We start from the raw sequence: 14,286 nt of genomic DNA on the forward strand, positions 1-14,286 counted from the left end.
ATTAACAGTTGTGTCAGGGAACTGACATTGGAGCGAGAGGTGGAGGCTTGGCTCCAAAGCGATGCAGGAGAGGGGACCAGCAGGGGGGAAGGAATTCAGCGTAACACCAGTAGAGAAGGGAGGGAGATGGAGGATTCGGAGAGAGGTCTCCAAGGCTCTTCACCCAAGACCAGTGGAGAGAGCATGGGGACGCCTCTGCCCACTCCTTCCTTGTGCAGAAGAGTCCCGCGCAGGGAGAGTAGGCAGAGACTTGGCGTCAAACAGCTTCTATGCTGGAAGAGGTTCAAGAAACGCCCACTGACGGATTCTGCAAGCGACTGAATGGCCACGGAGTGCGGGCTGTCAGCCAAGGCATGGTTAGCCAGGCAATCTAGCCAAAAGTAACGGCAACTTACGCACAAGTAACCCTTTATAACCATTACAAGTTGCAAATAAATAAATAAAACACTGTTGCATACTGGAATCTTCCACAGTTACGTTAAAACAGTGTAACAGAAAGAGTATGTCAAATGCAGAATTCTTAACCGATGGATATATGATAAGAACTCAAAGAGCCACACCCAAACAGTTTCACATTGTATAAGTATATAGATTATTTATAGCACGTAAAAATGGTAGGTTTCAGGAAGGCTTTCAACCTCACACATTATTTTCTGTTTTGTAAATATCATGTTTGTATGACTTTGTTTTGCTTTTTATTTTAATGGGTGTAATGAAAAATAAAAATTCTCATCCCCAAAAGGAACACTAATATCAGTTTCGGGCAACAGAACTCCAACACGAAATATTCTCATTGGAGAAAGATGAAAACATAGGTGGATTCTTTCTTCCAATGGTTTGCTTTTTCCCCTCATAACAGGGACACATCCTGCCTTCCATCCCCAACCCCAAGCACTGCCCCAATTTTATTAAAGTGCCATCGCCAAATTCTAGGCCAGGTGTCAGCAAACTTTTTCAGCAGCGGGCCGGTCCACTGTCCCTCAGATCTTGCGGGGGGACGGACTATATTTTGGGGGGGAAGAACGTGTGCGCACTGGCGATCCACGAGGCAATTCCCGGACTGTCCAGAAGGCAATTAGGCCTGATCCAGCAAACGGGCTTAGTTTGCCAACCCATGTTCTAGGCCAATTGCGAAGCGGACAGGAAGACTTAATTCCAATACTTTCTACCTTCCTTCTGTAGGCGAAAGCTCCTTCAAGTCTTCCAAGCACGGCTTCACATTCAAGAGTTTCTTGTAGAGAGCTAATGGAAAGTGAAGATCCACAACAGTGAAGTTGTATATGGCCAGACCGCAGACGATGCCAATCAGGTGGAACCAATTGTGCTCTACAAAACACTTCGGACACACAAAGAGAAGGACTAGTTAGCAGGAGGAAAGCGTCGGCGAGGAGCTGGAAAGGTTTATATCTGGGAAGCGGCTAAAAATCCCTTCCCTGGGCTGTGAGTCTCCAAACTACACCAAAGCCAGGGTGAATAAAAATCAGTGATTTTTTTAAAAAAAAAAATCTCTCAGAAAAATCAATTTTTTTTTTAATTTAAATCGGATTTTTTTAAAAAAATGCTTTTGGAGGGAAAATCTTTCTAAAGATAGCTTTTCTATTTAAGTTACATTATAGTCCAAAGGCTATTCATCAGGAAATTTGTTTTAAGTTTTTCATGTGTGCTAAAACTCAGTCTAAGTTTTTGTTGTTGTCTTTAAAAAAAAAAAACATTAACCACGTCAGTTAACAAACATGGATACATATGCTATAATGTTATTGTTTTAGTTAAATAAATTGTTTAAATTGTTATTAAGGAAATGGTGTTTTTTTTTCTCCTTCCAATAAAGTACGGCAGAAAAGTTGTCTAAATATAAAGTTAACTTATTAAACCTCACAATAATTTCATAATTATTTGTCCATGTATTTCTAATAGTATAACCAAGTCAGTAAATTTTTTTATATAACTGTAAAAACTACTCTGAAAAATTATTATTCCAAAAATGAAACCTTCATCTGGTTGTAAATATTAAGATTATACCAGAAAATGAGTCTTTCTGTAACAACAACAAAATTATTTAAATTAAGTCTTACTGACTAGTGATTTAAATCAAGTCTTACTGACTAGTGATTTAAATCAAATCCACCCTGCACCAAGCTAAGCAGGATCCTTGGCAAACAGTTTGTGAGTGCATAAACCAAGCACACTTACGGTATCCGAAAACCACAGCAGGTTTGATTCAGGGTAGGAGGTGAACATCCCATAGATGGGATTCAGGAGCTCTTTCAGGAGCAGGAGGAAGAACTCCTTTGTGACGCCGCCAGCATCAACCGCCTCCTCGCCGTCAAAGATCACCTGCCACAATGCCCAAAAAGGAGCTTCAGCAATTGCAACCGAGTAACAGCCAACTGAGCCATACTCCAAGCCGATCCAATAGACGTAAGTCCACCAATTTCAATGAGTCACTATGATACCATTTTAAGCAGAAGAGGATTCCCTCAAAGAATTCTGGGAGCTGAAGTTTGCCCAGGGTACTGAGAGTTGTTAGGAGACCCCTATTCCCCACGCACAGAACTACAATTCCCAGAGTTCCCTGGGAAGAGAGACTGATTGTTAAACCGCTCTGGGAATTGTAGCTCTGAGGGGAAACAGGGGTGTCTCTTAACAACTCTCAGCATCCTTAACTACAGTTCCCAGAATCCTTTGGGTGTTTAAAGTGGTATGATACTACTTTAAATGTGTGGCTATTATTGCCTACTGTCTTAATGTGATTCTTCTGTTTGGAGCAGCACCCAGAGAATTATGAACAAACCTCAGTATGCTTTGCTGTGGGAAACTTGGAGCAAGGCCTCAGTAAATTAGGCAATTTCTCTATGTGGAGAGACTTATTGCCAACAAAGGTCCGTATAGTCAAAGCTATGGTTTTCCCAGTAGTGCTGTATGGAAGTGAGAGCTGGACCATAAAGAAGGCTGATTGCCGAAGAATTGACGCTTTTGAATTATGGTGCTGGAGGAGACTCTTGAGAGTCCCATGGACTGCAAGAAGAGCAAACCTATCCATTCTGAAGGAAATCAGCCCTGAGTGCTCACTGGAAGGACAGATCCTGAAGCTGAGACTCCAATACTTTGGCCACCTCATGAGAAGAGAAGACTCCCTGGAAAAGACCCTGATGCTGGGAAAGATTGAGGGCACAAGGAGAAGGGGACGACAGAGGACGAGATGGTTGGACAGTGTTCTTGAAGCTACAAACATGAGTTTGACCAAACTGCGGGAGGCAGAGGAAGACAGAAGTGCCTGGCATGCTCTGGTCCATGGGGTCATGAAGAGCCAGACACGACTAAACAACTAAACAACAAATGCACTCCATTGCGTGAGCGGCCACTTTCAGCCTCAAGTGATAAAGGCCAGACACAGATTTAGTGCCTCACTGAGGAGGACTAGGCCCAAACACCAAACAAGCTATTGCAGCGAGGAACTGCCGCAGGGCCTTACCTTCAGAGGCTTTTTCAAGTCAATATCCGAATGGATGCTCAACTCCCTCAAGGCGTCGCCAACCAAGTTGGTCCTACGAACATGGAGGACCAGGAAGGGGCTTCGAGCCAAGAGGGGCTCCAGGGTGAGGAGCATGAAAACGTTCTGCAGATTCGCCCCACTGATGGCCACCTATAAAAACCACATACAAAAGTCAAGAGCAGCAGCAGCAGCAACAACAACAAATGCACTGAGCCCCTTGGTTCTCCATTCCCGGCGTAGAGGAAGTGGTACCTGTGGAAACAGGGTTTACTGGCAATTCGCTTTGGGCAGAGGGTAGAAGTGACGCTGCGTTGCCTCCTGAAAACAACATTCCTGTAAAACCAGCTGCTTTGCAAGGATGCCCTCCTAACTCGCTTTGCCCCTTCCTAGTGTTTGGAAATATCTTGACTGGGCCACAAAGAGTGCCTATTTCCCTGCTAAAAATATCCACGTAGGAGGACTGGGGAAGGGTGTGCTGTGTGCCTCCCGCACAGATTTTGCAAAAGTTATTGAAGATCAAGAGCCAGTAGGAAAACTGGCATCCCATTTTTTAATTCCCCCCAAAAGGAAAAAAGTCCCCCCAAAAATTGATACTACTTTCATTCTGCTGTGATGTTTTCCTTGTTGTTGCAAGGGTTTGATTAATGCTTTTCATAATACGGAAAACCCTTGTGACCATTTTTTGGGGGGGGCAAAGGTCAGTGCAGAAAATATGTTAATAAATAAATGCATGGATTAAAACGGCTGGCATTGGCAGAAAGAGGAGACCTGGCCGCCTTACCTGCATCTGCAGCTCAGCATCCGTCTGCAGCATCTTGGTCTTGGCTTGCGCATCGAAGATGAAAGGGTAAGAGCACAGAGTCACGGCATCCTGGAAAGTAGGAGCAGTTCAATTTAGCGGTGGCAGCCTGGGCCTCTGCTGAGAACTACTTTGGCAAGAGTAATTGGAATGGTTACCTGCATAATTGATGGTCTGACTTTCTGGGGAGGAGGAGAAGGGCGAGGGCAAGACAGACAGACAGAGAGAGAGAGAGAGAGAGAGAGAGAGAGAGAGAGAATAATGTGTGAGGTTTTACTTAGAGCAGTACCATCAGTTACGTTTTAATCCTATCCTTCCCCCAAAGGGTAGCCTATGTTCTCACAACAACCCTATGATGTAGGGTAGGGGCGGATAATGGGGGTGGCTGACCCCACCCCCAATAAGATATGTGGCTCGTCTGTCAAAGTCCGACACCATAAGCACTAGATCAGGGGTCAGCAAACTTTTTCAGCAGGGGGCCAGTCCACTGTCCCTCAGACCTTGTGGGAGGCCAGACTATTTTGGGGGGAGGGGGAATTAACAAATTCCTATGCCCCACAAATAACCCAGAGACGCATTTTAAATAAAAGGACACATTCTACTCATGTAAAAACACACTGATTCCCGGACCATCTGCAGGCCGGATTTAGAAGGCGATTGGTCTGGATCCGGCCCCTAGGGCCTTAGTTTGCCTACCCATGCACTAGATTAAAGCAAAGGCTGGCCCATTTCATGGGTCTTTTCGTGGTTTGCAAACTACACACACAAGCTGCCTCTCTGTGGAGTAGTGGCTCTAGGCCCCACCCCATTTGGTAGAGAAGGTTGGTTCATGCCCCCCGAACCAAGAATGAACAGAACCTGCTAGAGAAGTGCCGGATATACTTTATTTAGGGTCCAGTGTTCCTTTCACAGACAAATCCTTCTGTGTTTCCATTTCTCCCACATCTTTTTGTTCGCTCCCCACCCTGCTTTTGGCTCAGGGCTCTTGTCTTAAGACTCAGAGTTCCACCATCACCTCACCTGCTGGTTAGGGACTCTCTCCTACCCAATGCACTACGCTTCTCCTCTGGCCTCTACTCCAACAGGAGGGTGTCTCTCCTTCAGTTCCCAGTGCCTCATACTCCCCCGTTTCAAAGGAAAGTTTGTCATGTAACACTGGGGTGGGGGAAGAAGCTGCTGCTCAAGAAACACACTTCGAAAAGGTCCACGGGACACACAACTAATCTTGCAGTTCTTTGGATCTTGGCCATTAACTGCATTTTTAGCTGCATCTTGAAGTTTCCCATACCTGAGACCATATGGGATGCCAAACATGGGGAAGATGGTCATGGTTTGCACCAAACAGCCTAGCAGCCCACCTGGTTTCTATACTACATACACTGGAGATATTTTTACATGCATGCATGTACAGATATCTTATACACACGAACACTTGCTATTTTGAGAATATTTCTGGTTTTTTTCTTTAAAAAAATGGAAAAAACAGGAAAAAAACCAGCTTCTATAGCCCTTGTTGGGAGAATGATCTGAAAACAGACTTGGAACTCAAGTTTAAGGTTCCACATGGGATTTCAATATCCTGAACAACCATTCTTTCCTCTTTGCCATCTACCACTTCGTCTCTAATGTCCACATCAACCCGTCTCTCTTGGATCCTACTGGGAGACCACATAATCCCTAAACCTTCCAGGTTTCCCGGACATCCAAATCTTGAAAACAAGCTAAATATGCACACTGGCCACTTACATTAAAAGCCTAAAACAATTGCGGAATTTGCATTTGTACCGTGATCCATTTTGACACAACGCTCATAGCTTTACAGCTGCAAACCCTGGATTGTTCCCTCCCCTCACAACCAATTGCATGACACCTCTTACCATTCCAGCTTGATGCAAAAACCACATCAGGTAGTCTTCCTGGATATCCACCAGACTGGAAATCTCTGGGATATAAAACTTGTCATATTCTACGTGTTTTACTTTCTGATTTACCTGATTTGGGAAAGAAGGAAGGAAACAGGTCTTTGAAGAAGCAGAGAATAATAACCAGCTCCCTCAAACAAAACGGCACGAAAACCCAACATCTAAGTCAGTTACAAGCAGAACTAGTACAGACATGTGCTGAACAAGTTTAGGAATAGAAGGAACATCGAGAACATAAAGGTCACAGCAGAGGAATGAGTGGTCAACACAACCCCAGTCACAGAACTAGGTGTATAATGAAAGCAAGGGAGATTTAACATTTGCAGAAGAGCCTACAAGGGACACACACAGGCAAAACAAACCACAACCTTTGTACAGTCATACCTCGGGTTGAATATGCTTTGAGTTGAGTGCGTTCGAGTTGCGCTCCACAGCAACCCGGAAGTAACAGAGCATGTTACTTCCGGGTTTTGCAGCTTGCGCATGCCCTCAAAATGACATCATGCGCAGAAGCGACGAAAAGCAACACACGTGTGTGCAGACGTGCTGTCGCTAGTTACATTTGCTTCTAGATGCAAACAGGGCTCCGGATCCATTTCGTATATAGAGGTACCACTGTACATCAAAACAAGGTGTGGTCTGAGCCTAGACACCAAAAGGGCCCAGCACAAGGACAAACTTCCACTGCACATGTTGACAGCATTTGCATAAAAGGCAACACCATTGTTTAACACTGTTAACACTAGCAGGAAAAGGGAAGGGCTGAGCCTCAGTGGTAGAGCATGCAATAGTGGAAGAAACACCTCTTTACCTTGACTTTTGACACCTGAGATAGGCGATTTTAGGGCCCACCCTATTCCTGGGACTGTAACTTGTTTTGAACTGTTTTTAATGCTGTGGTTTTAAATTGCTGCGACACCCCCGGCCCCAAACTCTTGGAATTGATAGTGAAGGGTAGGTTAACACATGGAAATTGTGATTACTAACATGTTTTGCATGCAGAAGATCCCAAGTTCAATACGTGGCACTTCCAGAGAAGGCTCTGTCTGAAATTGTGGAGAGCCACTGCCAATCAGTGGAGCTAAATGAACCAACGATTGGTTCCGTTTTCTAAGGAGCCCATGCAAAGGGCTTGCCTTGCACACCCGCTTCCGCTTCCCCTCCCTCTTTCTGGGTTGGTAGGAAGAGAAACAAAGCAGGATTCCATTTTGCTTTCATAGATTCTTGGCTGACCATTATGTGCAAGCCATAAAACGTGGCTCAAATTACATCCTAGCCAATTTCAAATGAAACCAACTTGGGTTTTGAAGTGGGCTTGCTTGCTAAACCACAATACCTGGTTCATGTGTGCTGCTGACAAGACAGGAGAAGTGAAACGGAACCCTGGTTTATTTCTCCTCCAGGAAATAAGCAGGAGAGGGGATGCGGTGTTTGTGAGTCTTGCTCAGGCTCACAGAAGCTCGGTTCGTGTAAAGTTAAATGGTGGTTTGGCATGCCGTGCGAAAACGGCCACTCTGTACAGGGACACAACCACCGCAGTCTCCTTACTTTATGAAGTTTCTCCAGAAGCTTGAGTGCGGCTGTGATGTAACTGCCATACAAGACAGGGATCAATAATGTTTTTCTTCCGTTCAAGAGGTAAACCACGGCACCTTTATAGAGATCCACCAGCCTCAAGAAGTACCCTGGACATACCTGAGACCACCAGTTATCTAAACAGGGTTACACAAAGCAAAACATGTAGCTATAAGCTTAATCATAGAATCGTAGTTGGAAAGAGAGCGTCATCTAGATCAAACATGACAGATCTCAACTAGATCATACATGACAGATGGCCATCCAACCTCTGCTTAAAAACCTCCAAGGCTTCAGGAGCATTATAATCCTATTAACAGGCATATTTACTTGGGGGAGAGGGAAGAACCACCAACACATGATGGCTATACCATTTGTAAACACTAAAATCCCAGCATATGAATGGGGTCAGATTTGCAGTTTGATCAATGCATTCCTACAGATCTTAAGCATGTTCACTTAAGGAGCAAGTCCCACTGAACTGCATGAGCCTTATATTCCCAAATAAGTAGTGCAAAAAGGTCCCCGGTCTTTGTCAAGCATCACACTTGACAAAAAGACAGCTGATGGCATGGGTGCTGAGAGCTGCAGCTCGGCAATATCTGGAGGATCGCAGGTTCCCCATCCCTACTTTATGGTAGTGTGGCTGAATACGCCTTGAATCCCACAGGCAGTCGCTTTACACCAGGTATGGCGGGGAAACTGGACCTCTGGATGTTAAAATTCCCATCAACCCTACAAGCATAGTTAATGGCCACAGCAATTTAGGAGAGCAAAATTGGTGTGAAGAACAGGGAAGGGGGGAAACTTGGTGTGCATCTCCTACCTAAGACTTTACTGGGGTTCCTGTCCAGACGCAGAATCGCCATCGCCAAGGGAAGCGTTAAGGTGACGTAGTACTTTGAGTCTTGAAACGGCGGGAACTCTGGGAGAATCAGGTAGATTCTCATGGCTTCAACATCCGGTGGGGAACTGGGCAGCCCTGGGATCAAAAAGCTTTCGAAGCTCTTCAGGATCTGCAAAGAGGGGAGGAAAGAAATGCGGCTCAAAACATAGCTTTATTGCAGCCACAAAGGCTTGTTTCAGTTCAACTCTGGCACTACGGAGCCAACCCAAGTTTATGAACCAGTCACAACAGGAGCAATTTCGGCGGGCCTCCAGAAGTGGAGACTCAACTGGTGTATTTGGAATTCTACAAAGTCATGGTGAAACTTAGGTAAAGGTAAAGGTACCCCTGCCCGTACGGGCCAGTCTTGACAGACTCTGGGGTTGTGCGCCCATCTCACTTAAGAGGCCAGGGGCCAGCGCTGTCCGGAGACACTTCCGGGTCACGTGGCCAGCGTGACAAAGCTGCATCTGGCGAGCCAGAGCCGCACACGGAAACGCCGTTTACCTTCCCGCTGGTAAGCGGTCCCTATTTATCTACTTGCACCCGGAGGTGCTTTCGAACTGCTAGGTTGGCAGGCGCTGGGACTGAGCAGCGGGAGCGCACCCCGCTGCAGGGATTCGAACCGCCGACCTTTCAATCGGCAAGTCCTAGGCGCTGAGGCTTTAACCCACAGCGCCACCTGCGTCCCATGGTGAAACTTAGTGATCTCCAAAGTAGGTGCTGGAGTTTGGTTTTGGGAAGAGAGGAGGGAAAGTGACAGGGAGGGCTGTGGTGTCATGGCAAACAAACACAGTGGTACCTCAGGTTAAGTACTTAATTCGTTCCGGAGATCCATTCTTAACCTGAAATTGTTCTTAACCTGAAGCACCACTTCAGCTAATGGGGCCTCCCACTGCTGCTGCTGCTGCGCCGCCGGAGCACGATTTCTGTTCTCATCCTGAAGCAAAGTTCTTAACCCGAGGTACTATTTCTGGGTTAGCAAAGTCTGTAACCTGAAGCGTATGTAACCTGAAGCGTATGTAACCCAAGGTACCACTGTACAACAAACCGTGCTCAGATTTGGGAGCGTTTAGATCTGGCTTGCGACTGCACACCGTACAGTAGTACCTCGGGTTACATACGCTTCAGGTTACAGACTCCTCTAACCCAGAAATAGTGCTTCAGGTTAAGAACTTTGCTTCAGGATGAGAACAGAAATCATGCTCTGGCGGTGCGGCAGCAACTGGAGGCCCCATTAACTAAAATGGTGCTTCAGGTTAAGAACAGTTTCAGGTTAAAAATGGACCTCTGGAACGAATTAAGTACTTAACCTGAGGTACCACTGTATTCCAAACTGGGAAAGTTTGGCTTCATCAGGAGAACCAGCATCCAGGTTTCAAACATGCACTTGAGGCAAAATGTTTTGTATTTTGCACATGAATGGGGGTAGACCTGCGAGATGTTTGCCAAGGCATGCCCTTAGGACAGTTTTGAGTCATACTAATGAACAGGTTGTGGCTTTGCTCTCTTACGAGTTTTCTCATGAGCTCCTCCCAAAAGCTCTGTTCAAAGCAGAAAGCTTAAAAACTTTAACGCCTTTGAAGTGTGCACCTGGTCGAGCAGGATGGAATGCTGGGACGTCATCAGCTTATCAAACATCAGTCTGGTGGAATTCAAGTCGACCCCTGGAATTTTGGGACTCGTTTTAAAATGTTCATCTATTCTACAAAATGAAAATGAAAATTTAGGAGGAGAAATATTCCTGGCGTGCAATGTATTTACAAACAGTAATTATTAACGTTTGAGCTACTTAAGCTATACGCAGCTCCAGACTCTGTAATTAATAGTTGCTCATACAAACTTCCTATTATGTCGAAGATGGATCCTTATCAGGAGTATCAGCAAGACCAACGAGCAACTTACAACCACACAAGGAACTTGGACTTCTCTCAGTAGAATTCTGTCACCCAGCAGAATTTTAGCACTCTTTCCACGGGATCTGACTGCCCCTTATTAACGGTGGGAGCTGTATAAAACCATAGCTTGTTTAGCAGCCATGTGCAGATTCTAGATTCAGCGGCAATTTGTCAACTGGATGCCAGTTGTAAAGGAATACCAATTGCAAAGAATGGGAATTGCTTTCATGCCCAGTTTATTAGCTTTTTGGAAGCACCTGATGATGGGGAACAGGATGCTAGATTAGGTGGGTATTTGCTAGATCCAGCTGGAGTTTCTCTAGCTGATGTGAAGCGAGGAAAGACGACACCCAGTCATCTAATAAACGGCAGCAGGCAAAAGACCTGCAATCTTTCTAGTAAAAGGGAAAAAACCCCACAGCTTAACACGCTCTTGAGACGTTACATCACAAGCAACGTCTGTAGCATTTTACAGGTGTTCCGTGAGCATGTCAGTGCTCCAAACGCCAACCACAAATTCTTCCCCTTGCACAAACATGCTGCTGAGTTAGCTGCCGAGGCTTCAACAGCAGGTCCCCTCTTAGGGAAGAAGCTCCGTTTAAATCACGTATTGTATTTGCCAGTTGACTGCTAAAAGCCCATAGGATGCAGAGAGAGCTAAACGTAGCCCCTGATAGCTTAGCTACCATTGCCATAACAACACAGACAATGGATCCGAGAAGGTTCCTTCCAAGGCGCTTGGAGGATCATGTTATCCTAACAGTACAGAGCCAGCACACAGAATTGGTTCTGACAGGATGCAAGTTCAGCCAGGGAGCTTTTTCTATGCCTGCATCAGCCATCAAAGATCTTACATAAAGCTGCTGGGTCAGGCAGTGCCCCTCCTCCCCTCCACATGTTTGGCCCTGGGCTGTGAGGCCTCTTATGTAACCATCACTAGGATTCGCAAAACGGCTAGTCTTGGGGGGTCCGAGTCTCTTCCCCTCTTTTATGCCACCACCCTCCTTGGTCAGGAAGCTACCAACTTCTTATTATTATTGCTTAAAAAATAATAATTCTTACCTTCCCCACCCCCTCCTGGCAAAAACATGGCTCTCCCCATCTCCATATTATTTTCACAACAACCCTGTGACATAGGTTAACGGCTAAGAGATGATGGTTGGGCCTAAGGTCACACAGTGAGCTCTCTGGACTTGAACCCAGGTCTCCAAGGTCCTAGTCCAACACCCAGACCACTAGACCACACAGGCCCTCACAGACTGAAACCTCATGGGCCACCTGCTTTACATCTGCTTGATCAAGAGTCCCCACTGCAGGGACTAAGCCTGGTAAACATCGGAGGGTGTTTCCTCCTGCCCTATGTAAGTTTAAGGCACTTACTTCTTTTCTAAGAAGCTCCCGTTCCAGCAGGCAGCCGAGGACAGGATCTGCACAACTTCACTGCTTAGAGTGGAGGGACAAGAAGAGAGAGAGACATGGGTTATATGGCCACGCTGTTGCTTTTCACATAGTGTATTTACTTTTTGAGTTCCATTGCCCTTGCTCCGAGGTGAAATCATCATGGAACCAGCTGGGGTAGCCTAAGTGACATCTGTGGAGGTTGGCTGCCCAGCTGTCAGTCTCGTGATGTCACTATGACATCAGGTGGCCCGTTCTCCCTTTGGAGCTGCGCAAGAAAGGGAATTCCAAACCCAGCCTCAATACTGTCAACCTTGTGGAGGCTGACTGAGGCAGCTTCAGCATGGGACAATTGTGTCATGCCTCAGGAGTACTGAATCGAACAACTCAAAGCATGGATTCCACCTGCCCAACCCTGGAAGGGTATCTTCAGGGTCACTGACAAATGTTGCTGGAGACTTCTGAAGACAGGGTGAAAATTATCCATGTGATGCAGAGGAGTCCATAACATAAATCCAGACAGCAGCAGCTCCCCTACCCACTGAACTTTTTTCACCAGGTTTGGGGAACTAGTTAACTAGCCCTCACTTGAAGATCGTGAAGTATTTCTAAAAGTTAAGTCGCTTCCTCTGGCGCCCCAAAAAACAACAGTGCCTAGAATTTCCTTGCTTTCAGAAACCCATCAGCAAATTATTTGATTCCATTTATGAATCACTTCCCATAAAATATCACAAAGGGATTTCAGAGTAGGGGGAAAAAACCGGCAATAAAAAGAATAAAAACAATGGAAGTGGTTGCCTAGGCTACTGTCTACATCTCCTTAGATTGCCTCTGGCTTTTGCACATGTGTGGTCTGCCACCCACATCTATTTTAGAAAAGCCAAAAAGTACTGTAGCCTGGCAGAAGGCGACTTAACAAGTAGCTGGGAAATTTTGAAAGTGATACTTGGAAACAAACTCTGACTCAACACTAGAACGCACCTACAGCAGAGAGCTGCAGAGTCTCCATCGACAGCTTGATGTAAGCCAAGGATGTTAAGGTAAAGGTAAAGGTACCCCTGCCCGTACGGGCCAGTCTTGACAGACTCTGGGGTTGTGCGCCCATCTCACTCAAGAGGCCAGGGGCTAGCGCTGTCCGGAGACACTTCCGGGTCACGTGGCCAGCGTGACATCGCTGCTCTGGCGAGCCAGAGCCGCACACGGAAACGCCGTTTACCTTCCCGCTGGTAAGCGGTCCCTATTTATCTACTTGCACCCGGAGGTGCTTTCGAACTGCTAGGTTGGCAGGCGCTGGGACCGAGCAGCGGGAGCGCACCCCTGCCGCAGGGATTCGAACCGCCGACCTTTCGATCGGCAAGTCCTAGGCGCTGAGGCTTTAACCCACAGCGCCACCTGCGTCCCAAGGATGTTGGTGAACTACAATACCCATCATCCCTGGCCATTGGCCGTGCTTGCTGGGGCTGATGGGAGTTGCAGTTCTGCAATGTAAGCCATCACACCACTCAGTGGAAGCAACAATCTGAGAAGGCCCTCTGTCTACCCAGAGCTGCAAGGCCGCTGCTCCAGCAGCCAACAGAGAACAGAACATTCACTGGTGCATGATGCGAGAAAAGGATTCTGATTTTCAGTTCCATTCTGGAAGGCAGACATTATGGCACACACATCTCAGGGGTGGAGACAAAGATGGAATGAGGTCTACAGGAGTCTATAGACCACGGATGAGCTTACATTTCAGAGCAGGAGGAGCAGCTCAAACACATCCCATGCCAACCCATCCAAGGGCAACCATATTGTTTCCAGAGCTTACGTCCCAACCCTTGAACACCTATGAAGATTTTACACGAAGCCACAAGGAAGAAATATTGAACAGTGTGTCAGAAAAGCAAAAAAGGAACATACTTCACTGAATTAGGATTGTTCTTTTCCGAAAGCTTTTGTCTCCACATGTCTATTGTATCGTCATTAATCAAACAGGTGTAGTCACTTTGATTTATGGCCCGGAAATCATCCGCTGGCTGAGAATTCTGGAAAAGGAGGTAGGTCTCAACGCGGATTTCGCCAAGTGGGATTGGAGGGGCTTCACTGCAGCTTTCGTTAACATGCAAGGGGAGCTTCCCTCTAGGGAGGCCCTTTCGGCTGGGGGTTTCCTACTATACACCACCCCCACCCCAGAATAGGCCACGCCTACCACTAGATAACTTAAAGAGATGATATGTATCAGTTCCAAGAACCATCCTCCCCAAGGACTGTTTGGATGTCCTCTCCAACCTCATTATGGACAGCATCTCATTTCTTCTGCCCTGCCCATTTCTGGT

At 46.4% G+C, this 14,286-nt stretch overlaps 1 protein-coding gene and 2 long non-coding RNA genes across 7 annotated transcripts in view; 2 read left to right on the top strand and 1 right to left on the bottom strand.

Annotated features, from left to right (window-relative positions):
- The window catches only part of HERC3 (HECT and RLD domain containing E3 ubiquitin protein ligase 3), a 52,955-nt gene that overhangs the window by 8,525 nt on the left and 30,144 nt on the right, over positions 1-14,286 (bottom strand). For 2 of the 5 annotated variants that reach the window (XM_083756391.1, XM_083756390.1), the window contains exons 10-20: positions 13,871-13,995; positions 11,954-12,013; positions 10,269-10,380; positions 8,616-8,805; positions 7,763-7,926; positions 6,170-6,283; positions 4,451-4,474; positions 4,275-4,364; positions 3,473-3,643; positions 2,191-2,334; positions 1,170-1,336 (exon numbers count right to left, since the gene is read on the bottom strand). In XM_083756391.1, the coding sequence (XP_083612517.1) occupies positions 1,170-1,336; positions 2,191-2,334; positions 3,473-3,643; positions 4,275-4,364; positions 4,451-4,474; positions 6,170-6,283; positions 7,763-7,926; positions 8,616-8,805; positions 10,269-10,380; positions 11,954-12,013; positions 13,871-13,995 (1,361 nt within the window). Of the gene's footprint in view, positions 1-1,169; positions 1,337-2,190; positions 2,335-3,472; positions 3,644-4,274; positions 4,365-4,450; positions 4,475-6,169; positions 6,583-6,827; positions 7,927-8,615; positions 8,806-10,268; positions 10,381-11,953; positions 12,017-13,870; positions 13,996-14,286 lie in introns of all 5 variants that reach the window. The other 3 variants (XM_083756388.1, XM_083756389.1, XR_014568338.1) reach the window with 2 other exon arrangements.
- LOC310852927 overlaps positions 8,823-14,286 on the top strand; it is a 91,864-nt gene continuing 86,400 nt past the window's right edge. The window contains exons 1-2 of the long non-coding RNA XR_014568447.1: positions 8,823-9,005; positions 9,381-9,707. This is a non-coding gene — a long non-coding RNA (uncharacterized lncRNA). The remainder of the gene's footprint in view (positions 9,006-9,380; positions 9,708-14,286) is intronic.
- LOC310852916 lies at positions 10,396-13,901 on the top strand. The gene is made up of 3 exons (XR_014568432.1): positions 10,396-11,372; positions 12,123-13,017; positions 13,376-13,901. It is a non-coding gene; the product is annotated as an uncharacterized lncRNA (long non-coding RNA).

Source organism: Podarcis gaigeae (assembly GCF_964106915.1).
Source record: "Podarcis gaigeae genome assembly, chromosome: 9".
In the NCBI taxonomy this organism is placed as follows: domain Eukaryota; kingdom Metazoa; phylum Chordata; class Lepidosauria; order Squamata; family Lacertidae; genus Podarcis; species Podarcis gaigeae.